Source organism: Bos grunniens, chromosome 22, assembly GCF_055505025.1.
Source record: "Bos grunniens cultivar Pamir isolate PY7600 chromosome 22, Bosgru_T2T1.0, whole genome shotgun sequence".
Taxonomy (NCBI): domain Eukaryota; kingdom Metazoa; phylum Chordata; class Mammalia; order Artiodactyla; family Bovidae; genus Bos; species Bos grunniens.
The window spans coordinates 43527904-43542301 of NC_141186.1; the positions used below are offsets into that span (position 1 = coordinate 43527904).

General features: G+C 47.2%; 1 protein-coding gene across 12 annotated transcripts in view; it reads right to left on the minus strand.

Moving 5' to 3' along the window:
• FLNB (filamin B) overlaps positions 1–14398 on the minus strand; it is a 139463-nt gene that overhangs the window by 20307 nt on the left and 104758 nt on the right. For 5 of the 12 annotated variants that reach the window (XR_015151482.1, XR_015151479.1, XM_086367277.1 and 2 more), the window contains 9 exons: positions 13192–13381; positions 10735–10982; positions 7707–7778; positions 6857–6959; positions 6028–6168; positions 2939–3067; positions 2044–2217; positions 1147–1305; positions 649–852 (listed from right to left, as the gene is read on the minus strand). Coding sequence is in view for 7 of the 12 variants with exons in the window: in XM_086367277.1 (XP_086223403.1) it covers positions 649–852; positions 1147–1305; positions 2044–2217; positions 2939–3067; positions 6028–6168; positions 6857–6959; positions 7707–7778; positions 10735–10982; positions 13192–13381 (1420 nt within the window). In the remaining 5 variants the exon portion in view is untranslated. The remainder of the gene's footprint in view (positions 1–648; positions 853–1146; positions 1306–2043; positions 2218–2938; positions 3068–6027; positions 6169–6856; positions 6960–7706; positions 7779–10734; positions 10983–13191; positions 13382–14398) is intronic. The other 7 variants (XR_015151483.1, XR_015151480.1, XM_086367278.1 and 4 more) reach the window with 2 other exon arrangements.

The window sequence follows — 14398 nt, forward strand, 5'->3', positions numbered from 1 at the left end:
ATTCCCCCTATGCCTCCAAGAAAGGCATGCACTGCCTGGAGGTTTATTACCAGCTGCAGGCCTGAGAATTTGACATTTCTAACTGCTCCTAGATGCCTTGGCTGTCCTGCCAGGGACCCACTAAGACAGCAGATTTAAAGCTTTAAGAACTTGAGGAATCAACAGAGAACATCAGCCTATCAGGACCAGAAATTCTCCAGCTCCTTCCCTGGGGAATGTGACTTTGTCCAGAAGTCAGTGAAGCAGTCCTTCACTCACGAAGGCAGAAGATCATGACTCTGGAAGGTGGAGTAGCTTGGAGCACTCCAAGCTAATCCAGACCATCCAAGAGCAAACAGGAAGAAACTCCTCATTTCCTTGAAAGTCCTGCTCAGCTAAACATGACCTTGGGCCAGCTGGCCCAACATTCTTAGCTTAGGATGAGGCAAGGAGACCCTGGGAAGCTGAGAACAATGGTGGGAGTATCGATAATGAAGCAGCTCACGCCTAACCCTGGGCTGCAATGATAACCATGTCTAAAGATCGATAGCTTGAAGGATGCTTAGAAAGAAAAGAAAGCTGGCAGGATAAAAAGGCAAAACAATCTGAGCAAAAGAAGCCAGTTCCAAAGGACTGGGCCTCTTCCCCTGGGTCCACCCCCATACACACCTGCATCTCTCGTGTCCACAATGAAGTCAGACATCTCGAAAGTCCGGCCTTCTGACAGGCCACGGCCATAGACTTTGGCTCTGCGGGCATCCCCAATCTCCGACTGGACCACCATGATGGATACGGGGCTGTTGGCCACGTGGTTGCCGTTCTTCTTGATGCTGACCAGGTGTTCACCCACCTCCCGGGGAATGAAGGAGATGCCTGGACCGGAGCACAAATTGGGGTTTGTGGGTGGGAGGGTGAAGTAAAGGGGAGGAAGCAGAAGGGAGACAAGCTTGAAAGAATGGAAACAGGACTTCTTTCTTTACTTTCTAGCAATGTCCAAGAGGGTTGTCAACATTCCAAGGTGGAAGTGTTTGGATTCTGACCATGCATGTGACCCAGTGGGTTTATCACATCATATTTCAGGATGCTACCAATCTCCCATGCAATGGCTGGGATCCTCAACATGGTGGGAATCCCCAGCTCCCACTCAAGATGGCAACCTGGGCTCACCGATGTGATTGTTGGGCAGCCTCTTCAGGAGACAAGGCTCGTCACGACCGGACGGGGCCTTGATGCTGGCCGTCAAGGTGCTGAGGTCAGTCTCGCTGATGTCAAGCAAGAAGTCGGCGGCTGAGCCCAGCTTCACCTGAGAGCACCGTCTGCTGTCGTCTGGGAAACACCACCCCAACACAGCTCGGTTACACATGGTCACCCTGACTCTCCAGAGCCCTCATATCACACACCATTTACAGGTGGATAGGCAAGAATTAGTTAAGCAAAGTTAAGTGGAAAAAAAAAAAGTGCCCCAGACAATGATTAGACCTAACCAAGAAAGAATGATTGCTACTTATGCCTGGTTACTGGGAAGACTAGTAGCTGGCAGGAACTAGAGACCTGGGTCCACACAGACCATGTTTATATCCCACTGAGAGCAGGATTCAAACACACAGCACAATGGGAGTCAGGAGCAGAGCTCTGAGTCAGATAATCTCCACCTGAATCCCAGAATACCCATGAACCTAGCTGACCCGCTGTCTTTCCAACCCTCAGTTTTCCCATCATTAAAAGGGAGACAAAAATCTATCTAGGAGTGACGTTGATGGGCATCTTTGAGCTCATTCACTCATGCAATACATATTGTTTGAATGCCTCTCTTTGAGGGCTTCTTTTTTGGACCCTGAAGTCAGACTGGAACAAATAAGTGCCTGAAATATGGTGCGCTTGCTTTTCCTGGGATTGCGAGCTGAAGGAGGAATTTAGCCCATCCAGTGCTGGCCTTGCACCCCTAGTTTGTTCCCAAGGAGTTGCTGTGAGACTTAATCTCAGACTTATGCCTAGCCTGCTGCTCCAGGTCTGAGGGGAGAGGCCTTATTGGAGCAGAGCCTCCAGGAAGCCAGGCGACTCTACCTGTGATCTTGGCTGTGAAGGGGCTGCCAGGGATGTGTTTGTCATTGTACTTGACCAGGATGCTGTAGTCGCCCGGCAAGGTGGGCAGGTAAGTCACCGTGCACGTCCCATCTTTGTTGTCAATACAGCTGATTTCGGCCTTTGAGGGTCCCTCAATAGCCAAGTCCAGGCCACCTGTGAATGGGAGGAGAGGGAGAGACCATCAGGGATAGGGTTTCTTTGTTTTAAAGTGGATCACCACTCATCTGGAACAGCCCTGATGCCAGGACAGACAGACAGACACAAGCCATGGAAGCCACAGGCAAGGCACGTAGGTCAGAATAAAGTGATTGACACACAGTGTAAGTGTCACGGGGAGGACACTCCACCCTCTGAATTCTTCCTGCAAGTGACCCAGAGGTTCTGTTCTTCCAGATGTGTGGGACGAGGAAGGGATGGAACCCCACAGGCCAATCACACATACAGGAGAGAGTGTCACACACAGACTCACTGCTGGTTGGCTGATGCCACCAAGAAGATCCCATTGGAACCACACATGAGAAATGTCTGTGGTGACAGAGGGCACAGGCATAGAGCTTTATCTAGAATAAACTGCTACATCATTCACGTGGCCCTGGGGATACATGTATAGGTACAAAAAAAGAAAAATGGTATCTAATGAAATACACTTAAATTTCAGGCGAGTCACCAACAACACTTCATAGTATGACTGTGACTTTAATCAGAACATAAAGGACTTTAAAATTTCAGTTTCTGGTGAAAGACAGAGGAGCTCTAATAAGAGATTCATATGAGAGAAAAGACAAGATAGATGCTACCATTCAGGAGTCTTATTTTTAAAGGCTTCCGTGGAATTGCATTCCCTAAACTCTCCGATAGCCCAGAACTACAGTACCTTCTCCGGCGTCTTCGGTGACAATGGTGAAGGTGGCGGTTTTGTTGGCCACTCCGTATACCAGGCCTGGGCCGTACGCAGACACACTCCCACTGTTGGGGTAGTTCACGTAGAACTGGAGGGGGCTCTCTGGGTTTGCAAAAAACACACACAGTGTTGGGACTCTGAAGGATGATTCACCTAACAGCAGGGGCAGGCGTGTCCTGGGCAGAGCAGAAGCAAGCGTGTCCTGGGCAGAGCAGAAGCAAGAGGAGACTGCGGGGCTCCATCCTAGGACATGCAAGGCGGGGCTCCTCACTGTGGACCCTTCTGTGATCACACGAGACAAACAGTCCTGAGGTGGAGGGAACAGCTCCACAGGGTGGGAATGACCCCCACTGCATGGAATGTGACTGGGAGGGCCTTTGGGAAGGACATTTGCTTCTGGCTTTCAAAATTTGTGCTTTCAGCCTCAGGAATCCATCTCACTGTGGTCCTCTGGCCCACCTACTCCAACCCCCAACCCTGCACAAGGACTTCAATTTTCAAAGTGGTCAGATGTAAATTAGGACAAGATGCCACAGTCCAATGATGGGGGGTTGGTTAAATAAACACTGGACTTGTAGGTCATTAAAAATAATGAGGGAGATCTATGTATACTAACTCAAGAGATTATCCACATGTGTTGCATTAAAAAGAGAAAAAGGTGTTTTTACTACTGTTTAATCTTTTATAAGACATACTTCATTTGCAATGAAAATACTTGTTCACCAAGTTGAAAGATGACTGGGTTTTTTTAGTATTTTAATATTAACCGGATCAAGGTAGGGAACTAGCAAAAGGGGAAAAATTAAAATTTAACAATTCTTCCTAAAACTTGTGTCCTTTTTTTGGTATGCTGGAGAAGGAAAGACTTTTAAATGGGAAATTTTTATTCTTTTATGCTTTGGCTAATTATGATTAATTAAATACTTGGTAAAAGTAGAAGACAAAAATAAATAGGATAATTGCTATATAATATTAATATATCTCATTATAGTAATACCATATATAATATTAATACCTGCTATAATATCTATATAATAACACCCTATATAGTAATATGGTGCTAGTGGTAAAGAACCTGCCTGCCAATGCAGGAGTCATAAGAGACTTGGATTCGATTCCTGAGGCAGGAAGATCCCCTGGAGGAGGGCATGGCAATCCACTCCAGTATTCTTGTCTGGAGAATCTCATGGACAGAGGAGCCTGGTGGGCTATAGTCCATATAGTAATATATACCCATTAAAATAGAACCTTATGTAATATTAATACCATTATCCCAGTCCAAAATAGGACAAAATCGCATGTGTATTTGTTGGTATAGAGAGACAGTTGTGGAAGTAGAAGGCATATGGTAGAAAGACATTTTTTCACTTTTTCTGTATCTGAATCTTTAGAATATTTAAATAGAAGCAGGTAAATATACTGTCCTTTGAACAAATATTATCCTTACACATAAACTAAATCAAACATCAAATTGGGAGAAATATTTGCAACTCCTATCACAAACGGCTAATCTCCCCAGTATTTAAATTGCCCTCAGAAACTGATGTGACAAAGGTCAATAATTGAACAGAAAAATTGAGCCAAGGATACAAATGTCTAGTTCAAAGAAAAAGAAACAGATATAGTACTTAGCCATATAGAAAGTTGCTCAAGGTCACTCATAGGAGAAATGCAAACAAAGCAATACTGTTTCCTAACTATCCGTTTGGCGAAGATCTAGAAATTTGATGGCACATTCCACTGGCAAATTGGTGGAAAAGCAGGTGCTCTGTGACATGGTGGGTGGATGTGTGGACAGGAAGAGGCTGGGTGAAGGGTGCTTTGCTGAGACCTGTCAAGCAGATGGCTGTGATTGCATCCTGCAATTTCTCCCCTGAAAACCAAATCTCTTGGATACACCCTGTAGGTGTGAGAGGATGGATGTGAAAGGCTATTCACTGCAGCAAGACCAGTGGTCGCAAAAGGCAGGGAAGAACCCTGTCTCACGGGACAAACGGTGCACACGTGATGTCCATCTGAACGGTGGGACGCCGTGAACACACTCTCCTGTATTCAGACACGCAAAGCTCTCCAGGTTATAACGTTAGATGAAAAGAGTAAGGTCGGAATAATGAGCAGTGAATGCTACTGTTTACAAAACAAAGAGGGATTAAAAATCTGTATTCCCATCTCTCGAAGAGTCTTAAAACTTATTTGGAAATCTAATGTAAAAAATCAGTAATGATAGGGTTCAAGGAGAGGGCAGATAGGGGATATGGGTGGGAAAGAAACCTTCCTCCACATCATTTTTAAATTATTTGGCTAGGTTACATACTTAAAATATTACACTAAAAAATAAAGAACTATTTAAACAATTTAAAGAAAAAGAAAGTAACACTGTGCTGGGCTTCCCCAGTGGCTCAGTGGTAAAGAATCCGCCTGCAATGCAGGAGATGCAGGAGGTTCCATCCCTGGGTTGGGAAGATCTCCTGGAGGAGGGCATGGCTAACCACTCCAGTATTCTTGCTTGGAAAATCCTCACGGACAGAGGAGCCTGGTTGGTTACAGTCCAACACGTCACAAAAATCCGGACGCAGCTGAGCACAAGCACACATGTGCCACCAGATGGAGGTGAAATGTGAGCTGGCTTTCCTTGTCAAGGGCAGAGTGACAATAAAACAACATATCCTCTTCTCACAACCTCTTCTCCTGTCCCAAACCCTGATGCTGCTTCAGGCTCTGCAGGCCAGGCTGGAAAGTCCCTCGACAAGTCTCACGTTTTTTCTCCCTGCTTCATCCCTTGGCCATGCTAGGCACAGTGACAAAGACAGACAATCCCAGACCGAAGGGCCTGCACTGTGACCCAGGACACTCAGCCGCATTGTCCCTGCTGGCAGTTAGCCGGATCTGCTGGGGTCACAGGCTGCTTGGTTCTGCAGGGAGGCCCACACTGCATCCGCAAATCTGCCACCAAGAACCGCACGGCATCTGACTGAATGACTGAAGACAACCTCCCGGGTGTTTCCGCCCTGACTCCTGCAGTTTTGTGGGGCCGCGCGGCAGCGGCACGGAACCCGACTCACCAGGAATGTGGCTGCCCATGTACTTGATGTGCATCTCGTGGAGGCCAACCTCCGTGGGGGCGTATCTGACAGTGACTGTGCCGTCCTTGTTGTCCACAATCTCGGGCGTGGCCGTCTTCCCGGAAGGCATGTGGACCTCTCCTGTTGGAGCACAGGAGACAGGGCGGTGACCCCACCAAAGACTGTCCCTGGAGGAGCCGAGCACAGAGGCACAGGTGGCCTTCACAACAAAGGTTCTCAGACTCAAGAACACTTACTGCTGCGTAAAACACCAAGCTCCATAACAGGAAGCAGAGACACACCTGCCTTCATTCTGTTCTCTTATGTTTCTACAAAATGCAGGAGGCAACTCACAAGCAAATCGTCTTTTGAACTGACAGCCATTAGAAGCTTAAACAGGACTTGAGAAGACCACGAGACCAATCAGATCAGTAAAGCATCAAGTCAGAGAGAAGCAGGCAAGGAAAAGTAAGTCTTACACAGCAGACCGCAGGGACAATGTCACATCTGGAAGAGTGGAAGAGGAAGAAAAGGCAGGAACAGGCCGGGGAAGAGGAACCCGACAATCGAGAGAGAGATCAACACAGTGGCTCTCCCCCTATAGACAATTTCTGGCCCTTTCTTCAGCATGAAGGTTATAAATGAACCCGCTCTTCAGAAACACACAGAACATTCTGTGATCTCAGGGGCTCATGGACCGACTCCCTACAGCCAGGGATGCTGGGTTCTGAACCCAGGTCTGGGGAACAGGTGGAACCAGCCCCTGGGCACCGTATGGATAGCTAGTGAGAGCCGGTGAGGACAAGAGGGCTTTCCCAATAGCGCTTACCGGTGATTTCTCCTTTCCTGACTGCAAATGGAATGACCAAGTCGAAAGGCTTAAATCCCAGGCCGTTCATGTTGCTCACTGGGACATAGGCCTCTTCTGTTACCTAGAAACAGGAAGTAGCGGTCACTGGGTAAAGTGGACAACACCTCCCCAGTGTGGGCTGAGGAAGCTGCAGGGGGCGGGTCAAAGCAACTGGGAATTTTGCAAGCTCGTCCAGCCAGGATTCAAGGATATGGCTGCCCATGCATTGTGGGCTTTGCTAACTGGCTCTGGGGCCAGAGTGGACAGCACCTGAGGGATTGGAGGAGTCATGCTGACCAATTGCTAAAAATTCCTAGGCTGTTTGGTTGTGAAATTCCCAGCAGTGCCCATGAGGAAAGTGGAAAAGTGAGAGACAGCAATGTCTGTGAGTCCCAAGAGGTTCCACCTGGAAAGGTTTAGTTGCTGGTGGCCTGGAAAAGAAGGTGCATTTTAAGTGGCAGAAAGGAGCAGCAGTGGCTTTCTCCCTGAACAGAAACCAGATGTGCAAGTGGCGGCTTTGAGAGTCAGCAGGGGGGCTGAGAACAGCTGTCCGTCTTTCTCTTTAAATGTGGAGACCAACTACACCGAGCGTGATCACAGACATGGGTGTGGGCGATTCGTGGAGCGCAGACGATGACACGGGTGGGTCTCATTAGAGAGAAAGCGGGGGTCATGGTGATGGGCTGATCAGTGGGGACAAACCAATGACCAGGACACCCAGAGGGCTTAAGCAGTCCCCCAAAAGCAGGCTGTAGCTTTTCTAAAATGAAGGGTGAGTAAACACAGACGTGGAAAAGGGAAAACGTAAAAACAAAAACCAAAAGTGTACCCAGGGCCTGAATCCAGGGGGACATGCATTTACCGGTACTTCCTTCACAGCTGCGACTTCCCCATCTGTGGCCTGGTCAGTGGCAAATGCAAGTTAGTTGGGAATCACACTGGAGGGACATCACTACTCAGTAGATTCTACCACCCAAGGTCTCCCCTCCACCCCCATCTATCCTGCCCAGCAGGGACCCACTCACTGCAGCGGGAGCCCATATTCTTCCCTCCCTTTATGGCCAGCCAGCTGGCCTCCTCTCTTCAAATTTCATATCCACCTGCCCCCTGGACCCGTGACGCCGCTTCTAGGAAGCAGAACTAGCGGGAGAGTCCATAGGTATGTGATGTATGCAAGGGATTTTACTGGTGCTATTCATTGTTGGGAGAGGCTGAAACAACCCACATGTCCCTCTGTAAGGGAGCTGGTTAAGGAAATTATGTAAGTGTGCACAGCGGACCCCAGTGTAGCCACTCTGAAAAGGTGATCAAGTCTGATCAATTAATATAGAAGGGCATTTACAGCACATTGAGTGAAGGAAGCAAAATGCAAAGCAATGTGCACGGTGTAACCTGATGTGTTGTTTTTAATATTTTGCCATTTATTTTTAAAATTATTTATTTGGCCATGCAGCATGTGGGATCTTAGTACCTTGGCCAGAGTTCAAACCCATAGCCCCTGCATTGGAAGCACAGCATCTTAACTACTGGATCATCAGGGAAGTCCCTGACGTATTCTTGGTGGTGGTGTTAATTTAGCCATGCCACATGGCATGTGGGATCTTAGTTCCCTGACCAGGGGTTGAACCTGTGGCCCCTGCATTGGAAGGATGAAGTCTTAACCTCTGGACCGCCAGGAAAATCCCGAAACTGATATGTTTCTTGTACAAGTTTTAAAAAAAAAACCTAACACTGGCCACCCCTGCAGCATGAGATTAGGAAAGGGGTCTCTTGTTACTTGGTATGCGTCGATACCTCCCTGGTGGTCCAGTGATTAAGACTCTATGCTTCCACTGCATGGGCCACAGGTTCCATCTCTGGTCAGGGAACGAAGACCACATGCCACATGGTACAGCCAAAACATAAATAAAAATGTAAGAACTAGAAATCCTCCCCTATGGAGGAAAACTTCTGTGCCCAAGTTTGGTCTTTCCTGTGAATTCTGGCATTTCAGAAAGGTGCTTCACTTACAAAGGCAGCTTGGTAAACTTCAACATTTGAAACAGCCCTATTCCCCAATTCCCGGACCGTCTCAGATTGGAGGCGAGTCCAGGACACCTCAGCCAGTAAGATCTTTCAATGGCTATGCTATAGCCTTTGATCAATGACTCCTCAATGGCAACAGGCAGAGAAGCTGCAAAACCCATGCCTTGCTGTGCGCACCCATGTGATGTATGTAAATGAACCAGCCTGCTGGGACTCCCGCACACATTGGCTACAAAGGAAGTACTGGATGTTCATGTCCCTTTGGCCCCAGGCCTATAGGGGGAGGCAGGGAAACTACCCACAAGAGGCCAATTAACAAAAAGTCACCCCAGCCAGGAAAGGCTGGAGCAAGTTCAAAGAATGAAGACCTAAATCTGTGCCCTGAGTGTCACCCCCTTCTGCCTTTGGCAGTCGCTGGGCGAGGAGGGGAGCATTTACACAAAGCAGTCTTGCTTTGTATGCATCCCAGGGCTGAAGGGACATTCATTCCTAAAGAGTTTGGCGGCCCCCACTTCAGGTTTCTGACTCATCTGCTAGAATGGTCCTTGGTGTTCTCTTCCAGATTTTCTCATTCCCACCCTCTAAATGTGGTCTCTAATCCCCAGCACATTACTCCAGTAGGATGGCAACCTCTGCCCAATCTAACCAACCAGAAAAGACTCCTGTGGGCTAAAACAGATCCTTAAAGCTACAACTGGGACTTCTCTGTAAATTAGGACATAAACTCTCTAGCTGCATCTCTTTCTCTCCTGAAGGAGAAAAACACTCCCAAGTCAACAGTGTCAAACGCTGACAAGAATCTCCATCCTTGAGACATAAAAGGGCTCCAGGTCTCGGGCACAATGTTTACAGATAAGCAAACATCTATGGAAAAGAATAAAGGTACAGCTGTGTATAGAGTGGGAGACAGATGTGACCTTCTGCTGCGATGGTCTTCACGCCCTTCTCTGTTGCTGTGTAAAGTCAAATCATTAGAAGGAGCTTTGCAGGCCATGCACAGGGCCAGACCACCGAGGTCTGTGAACCTTGTGGTCTGCTCCCGTTACATCAAAGGACGTCAGTGAGGACAGTGCTCAGCGACAGTGCCGAGCAGGCAGTCTGAGTTCAGCAGACTTCAGTCTGCTCCCTGCTCCTATGTGGCATTTGTAACAGGGCCAACAATGCTTCGTTTTCGGGGTGAAATGAAGGACTGCTCCTAAGGTTTCTAACCCCTTTTCCTGGTGTAAGAACCTAGGTAATCAAAGGAAGATCTAAATGTCACTGAGACTTGAAAATTAAAGGGTCTAGCCATTCTCTGGCCCAGAGGATTTGCATAATGCCTTCCTTTTATTGCAGATGTTCCCAGCTTCAAAAGACAAGCTATTTCCCTCTCATCATCAAAGTTCTGAATCTTTCCAAAACACAACTGGAGGTACTTTGAGTCCTCGGACATGAGAGACAAGTCTCTAATATCAAGAGCATGGGAGCCTCTCTCCTCCAGGGGAGAAGGGAGGAGGAAGAACCAGCAGAAGGAAAAACTGTAATGTTTTACTTATGGACATTTTTTGGGTCAAAGTGTAATTTTTCTGAACTGGGCTTAGGCCACAACATGGCCTAAGACCCAGTAGCATGATGGATACTTTGATTGACAATATGATTCCTTAAAACCACTTAGAGACAAAGTGTCCCTGGGTCTCTAGAGATTATTGCAAGGTCCTGATTGTTTAAGGAGATTTTTTTTTTTAACAGAAAAAAAAAAACTGGCCCAGGAAGTCTCAGTTGGGGCTTAACAATCAGCAGCTGTTACTGTCTGTGCTAACAACTGCATGCTCTAGAGAAGGGAGTTTCCTTACCATGACAGTGAAGGGACTGTTGGGAATGTCGACGCCACCAAAGCGCACATAGATGACGTAGGTGCCCGGCTTGGCAGCTGTGTAGAAGATGTCATAGGTGCCGTCCTCATTCTCGATGACATCGGCCTCAGCCTCGGTGCCGTCTGGGGTCAAAACTGTGCAGGTCACTTTGCCCTTCCCGGCGGTCTTGGCATCGACCACAAAGCCCACTTCCTCGCCGGTTTTCACAGTAGAGGCGATTCCAGGCCCTGGAGAAAAGTTTAAGAGGAAAGTATGGGAGTTTAAACCACAGACATCTGCCGTAGAGGCCCAAGAACAAACCGCACACCTTTGTTGTGTCTTTGAACGAACGTCAGACCCTCAGCTGCTGCTGTGCAGAGGGATGACCCAGAAATGCCCTAGAGAGAAGATGCTTCTCCAGAGAGCATTCTATCCATCACTTATTAACTAAATAAGGAACATCTGTGAGTTCTGAGTATGCTAAACCTGCTTTGCTGGCATTCCAGGGTATGGGTTGACTTTCATCAGCAAACACATACTGGGCATTTAAGTGCCAGATACATACAAAGGGGAGCACACCACAGTCTCAGCTCTCTAGATGCTCAAAATCTAACTGGGCCGATGGAGGCAGGTGGACACAAAGAATGACAGTTCAGTCTGCAGTGGAAACACCGAGGGAGGACTAAGTCACACACAAAATAATAATATAATAACCAGGAATTCCCTAGCAGTCCAGTGGTTAGGATTCCTCACGTTCACTGCCCAGGACGTGGGTTCCATCCCTGTTTGGGGAACTAAGACCCCAAGAGCGGTGTGGTGCAACAACAAAAAGCAGTCAATGGCTGTTCTTCAGAGAAGCCTCCTAGGTGAAAGTTTAAAGATACATCCCAGGGTTGCCCCACTGACAGAGGCATTCTTGAGAAAGGGCATTCTGAAGGATGGGCACTCTAGGCTAAGGAAGACTCACAACCTTTGCCTCCAAATGATGGCCAGTGTCTGCCTCCCCTCATCTATGGCACCCCTTTACTGATGATCCACAGATCAGGGAGTGCAAGAAGCACGCTGGAGAAAGAAACCAAAGTGTGTGGAAGCAGCAGGGAGTGATAAGAGCATACTGAGACAGTGAGCAGTAGAGGGAAGATGACAGTCTGGCCCTGAATGACAGACTAAGAGGAGGGGCCAAATGAGACCCCAGGCTGAGCAGTCTCCTGCCTCAGCTGGGAGAAGCAGAAGAGCCTGGAAAGCCAGGAGGAAGTCCCTACCTCTTGGGAGTCCCTTAAACAGCAAGAAGATCAAGCAAGGCAATCCTAAGGGGAAATCAATCCTGAATATTCATTGGAAGGACTGATGCTAAAGTTGAAGCTCCAATACTTTGGCCACCTGATGCGAAGGGCCAACTCAATGGAAAAGACCCTGGTGCTGGGAAAGACTGAGGGAAAGAAGAGAAGGGGGTGACAGAGGATGAGACGGTTGGATGGTATCACCGACTCAGTGAACATGAATCTGAGCAAACTCCAGGAGATAGTGAAGGTCAGAGAAGCCTGGCGTCTGCAGTCCATGGGGTTGAAGAGAGTCGGACACAACTTAGCGACTGAGCAACAACAACAGATTACCAAAACACAATCCAGCTGTCCCTGGAACAGCATAGACCTAACGGGGCAAACTAGCCAGTGTTAGAGAATTTCTCAATTTTGTGGTGGGTGCTGAGCCAATATGAACAATTTATAACCTTGCCAAAGGTTTGGCTTTTATAACCTAAAAGCCAAAAGCATTTCTCCATTCAGAATAAGATGAGAGAAACAGGAAACATCCAGGGTGGACCTCTTTTAAAGTTTTATTTAAAGAGAAGCAAATCTGTTTCCTTTCAGAGAAAGGATTCATGGTTTGAAATCTGCTTGAAGCAGCATCAGAGTTGTCTATGATATTCAAATGGTTGTGTCTTAGAAATGGAAGGAACTATGATGCTCAAATATTCCTAGAAAATTCCCAAGACACTCAAACAGTTATAAACTAGTTATATTAACTAGTCCTGAGTACTGAGGAAAAACCTAGGTTCTCTAATGGGTTTCTCTAGTGCTGGCTTGAAATGCTCTTGAGTAAATCTCTAAAACTAAACCATCTACTCATGAAAGGCGTACATTTGATGTTTTTTATGAGAGCTGCCACGACAGTTGAAATCTCAACAAATCAAGCACTTTGAAAGTAATTATAATAGTTTCTACGTGCCAGGCACTGTGCTAACCACTTCTCAAGTATGACCTCATCTGATCCCTCTGTAATAGCTCTATGAAAGTCTCTGATCCTTGGAAGAACTTCGTGAACTTAAATGTTTTCCAGAAAGGCCTTCCATCTAAGTCTGACTGAGGCTGAGAATAGCTGAGCATCTTGCCCTGATTACACAGGGATGAGACGGCATGCGCTGGCTTTGTGATGCCCAAGTCCTTGAGCTGCACTCACCCGTGGCCAGGCACTTGCTGGCATCACCCGTCTGTGTGGCCCGGATGCGGTAGGGAGACAATGGGATGTCATCCCCACCGTAGGTGACCCCAATCATATACCGTCCAGTCTTGTCCGGGATGTAAGTGACAGCATATGTGCCATCTTTATTATCGTGGACAATGGCTCTTTTGGGTTTCCCCTCTTGGTCCTGTGGATCACAGAGAAATGCTATTTAGGATGTTGTCATCTAACCATTAAAGAAAAACCTTGACACATTAATTAATGTGGGGAAAGAATTTCTGGTTTAATCCATTTTGGGAGTGGTGGGAAGCAGAGGGTCACAGATCTTTTAACACTGTGATGGACATGAATAATTTTAGTGACTTTTCTGTCAAAGGAACAAATAGTTCTATCTCCAAATCCACTGAAATGTAGGGAAACAAGGGGGCAGAGGCTCCTGCATGCACATCATCACCTTCACTCCCCCTTCTCTCTTTACTAACGGGACCCTAATTCTTAGCTAGGTGTGCTGTTCCCAGAACATGAGATGCCACTTCCTAGTATCCTTGGCCACAAGGTACAGCCATGACTCGTGACAAACTTCCAGCACACAAGAAGAAGGTGAAAGTCTTAGGAGGGACTTCTAATTGGGCTGCTTAAGAGAGCTGATTGAGTTGGAAGGTCCCTTCTGCCTCTCTTCCTCCTTCTTGCTTGCCAAGTGGGTTGGATGGCCAGCACACCAGCAGCCTCAAGGTTCATGAGGAGAACTCAGGGACAGAAGCCACATGCTAGAACAGAGGAGCAGAGAGGTGGAGCCTACTTCCTTCCTAAGTCACGCAGCACACAGGGACTTTACCTGGCCTCCAAACCTCTCTAACAAGAGAGAACTGTAAATGTGTTTAGCCACTGTTATTTAGGGGTTTACTGTGATATACAGCAGAACTTAGTCCTAACTAATCCAAAGAGCAATTTTAAACATTCAAAAATTTTAATGTAGGAGCAGTTATACTAGGGAGCAAAATACGCGAGATTCACCAAAAAGTGGTGCCTGGAGTTAACCCCCTTAGATTCCTCAGGCGAGCATGTTTGTTCCCTGCACAATTACTGACTCTCCAGTGGGGAAATCTGACAAACATTTTCGTGAGATCGGGAATTGGTTGTTAAAATCTGATTCTTATCCCTGACTGAGAAATGAGATCTTACTAATGCAGTCTGGCTCCAGAAA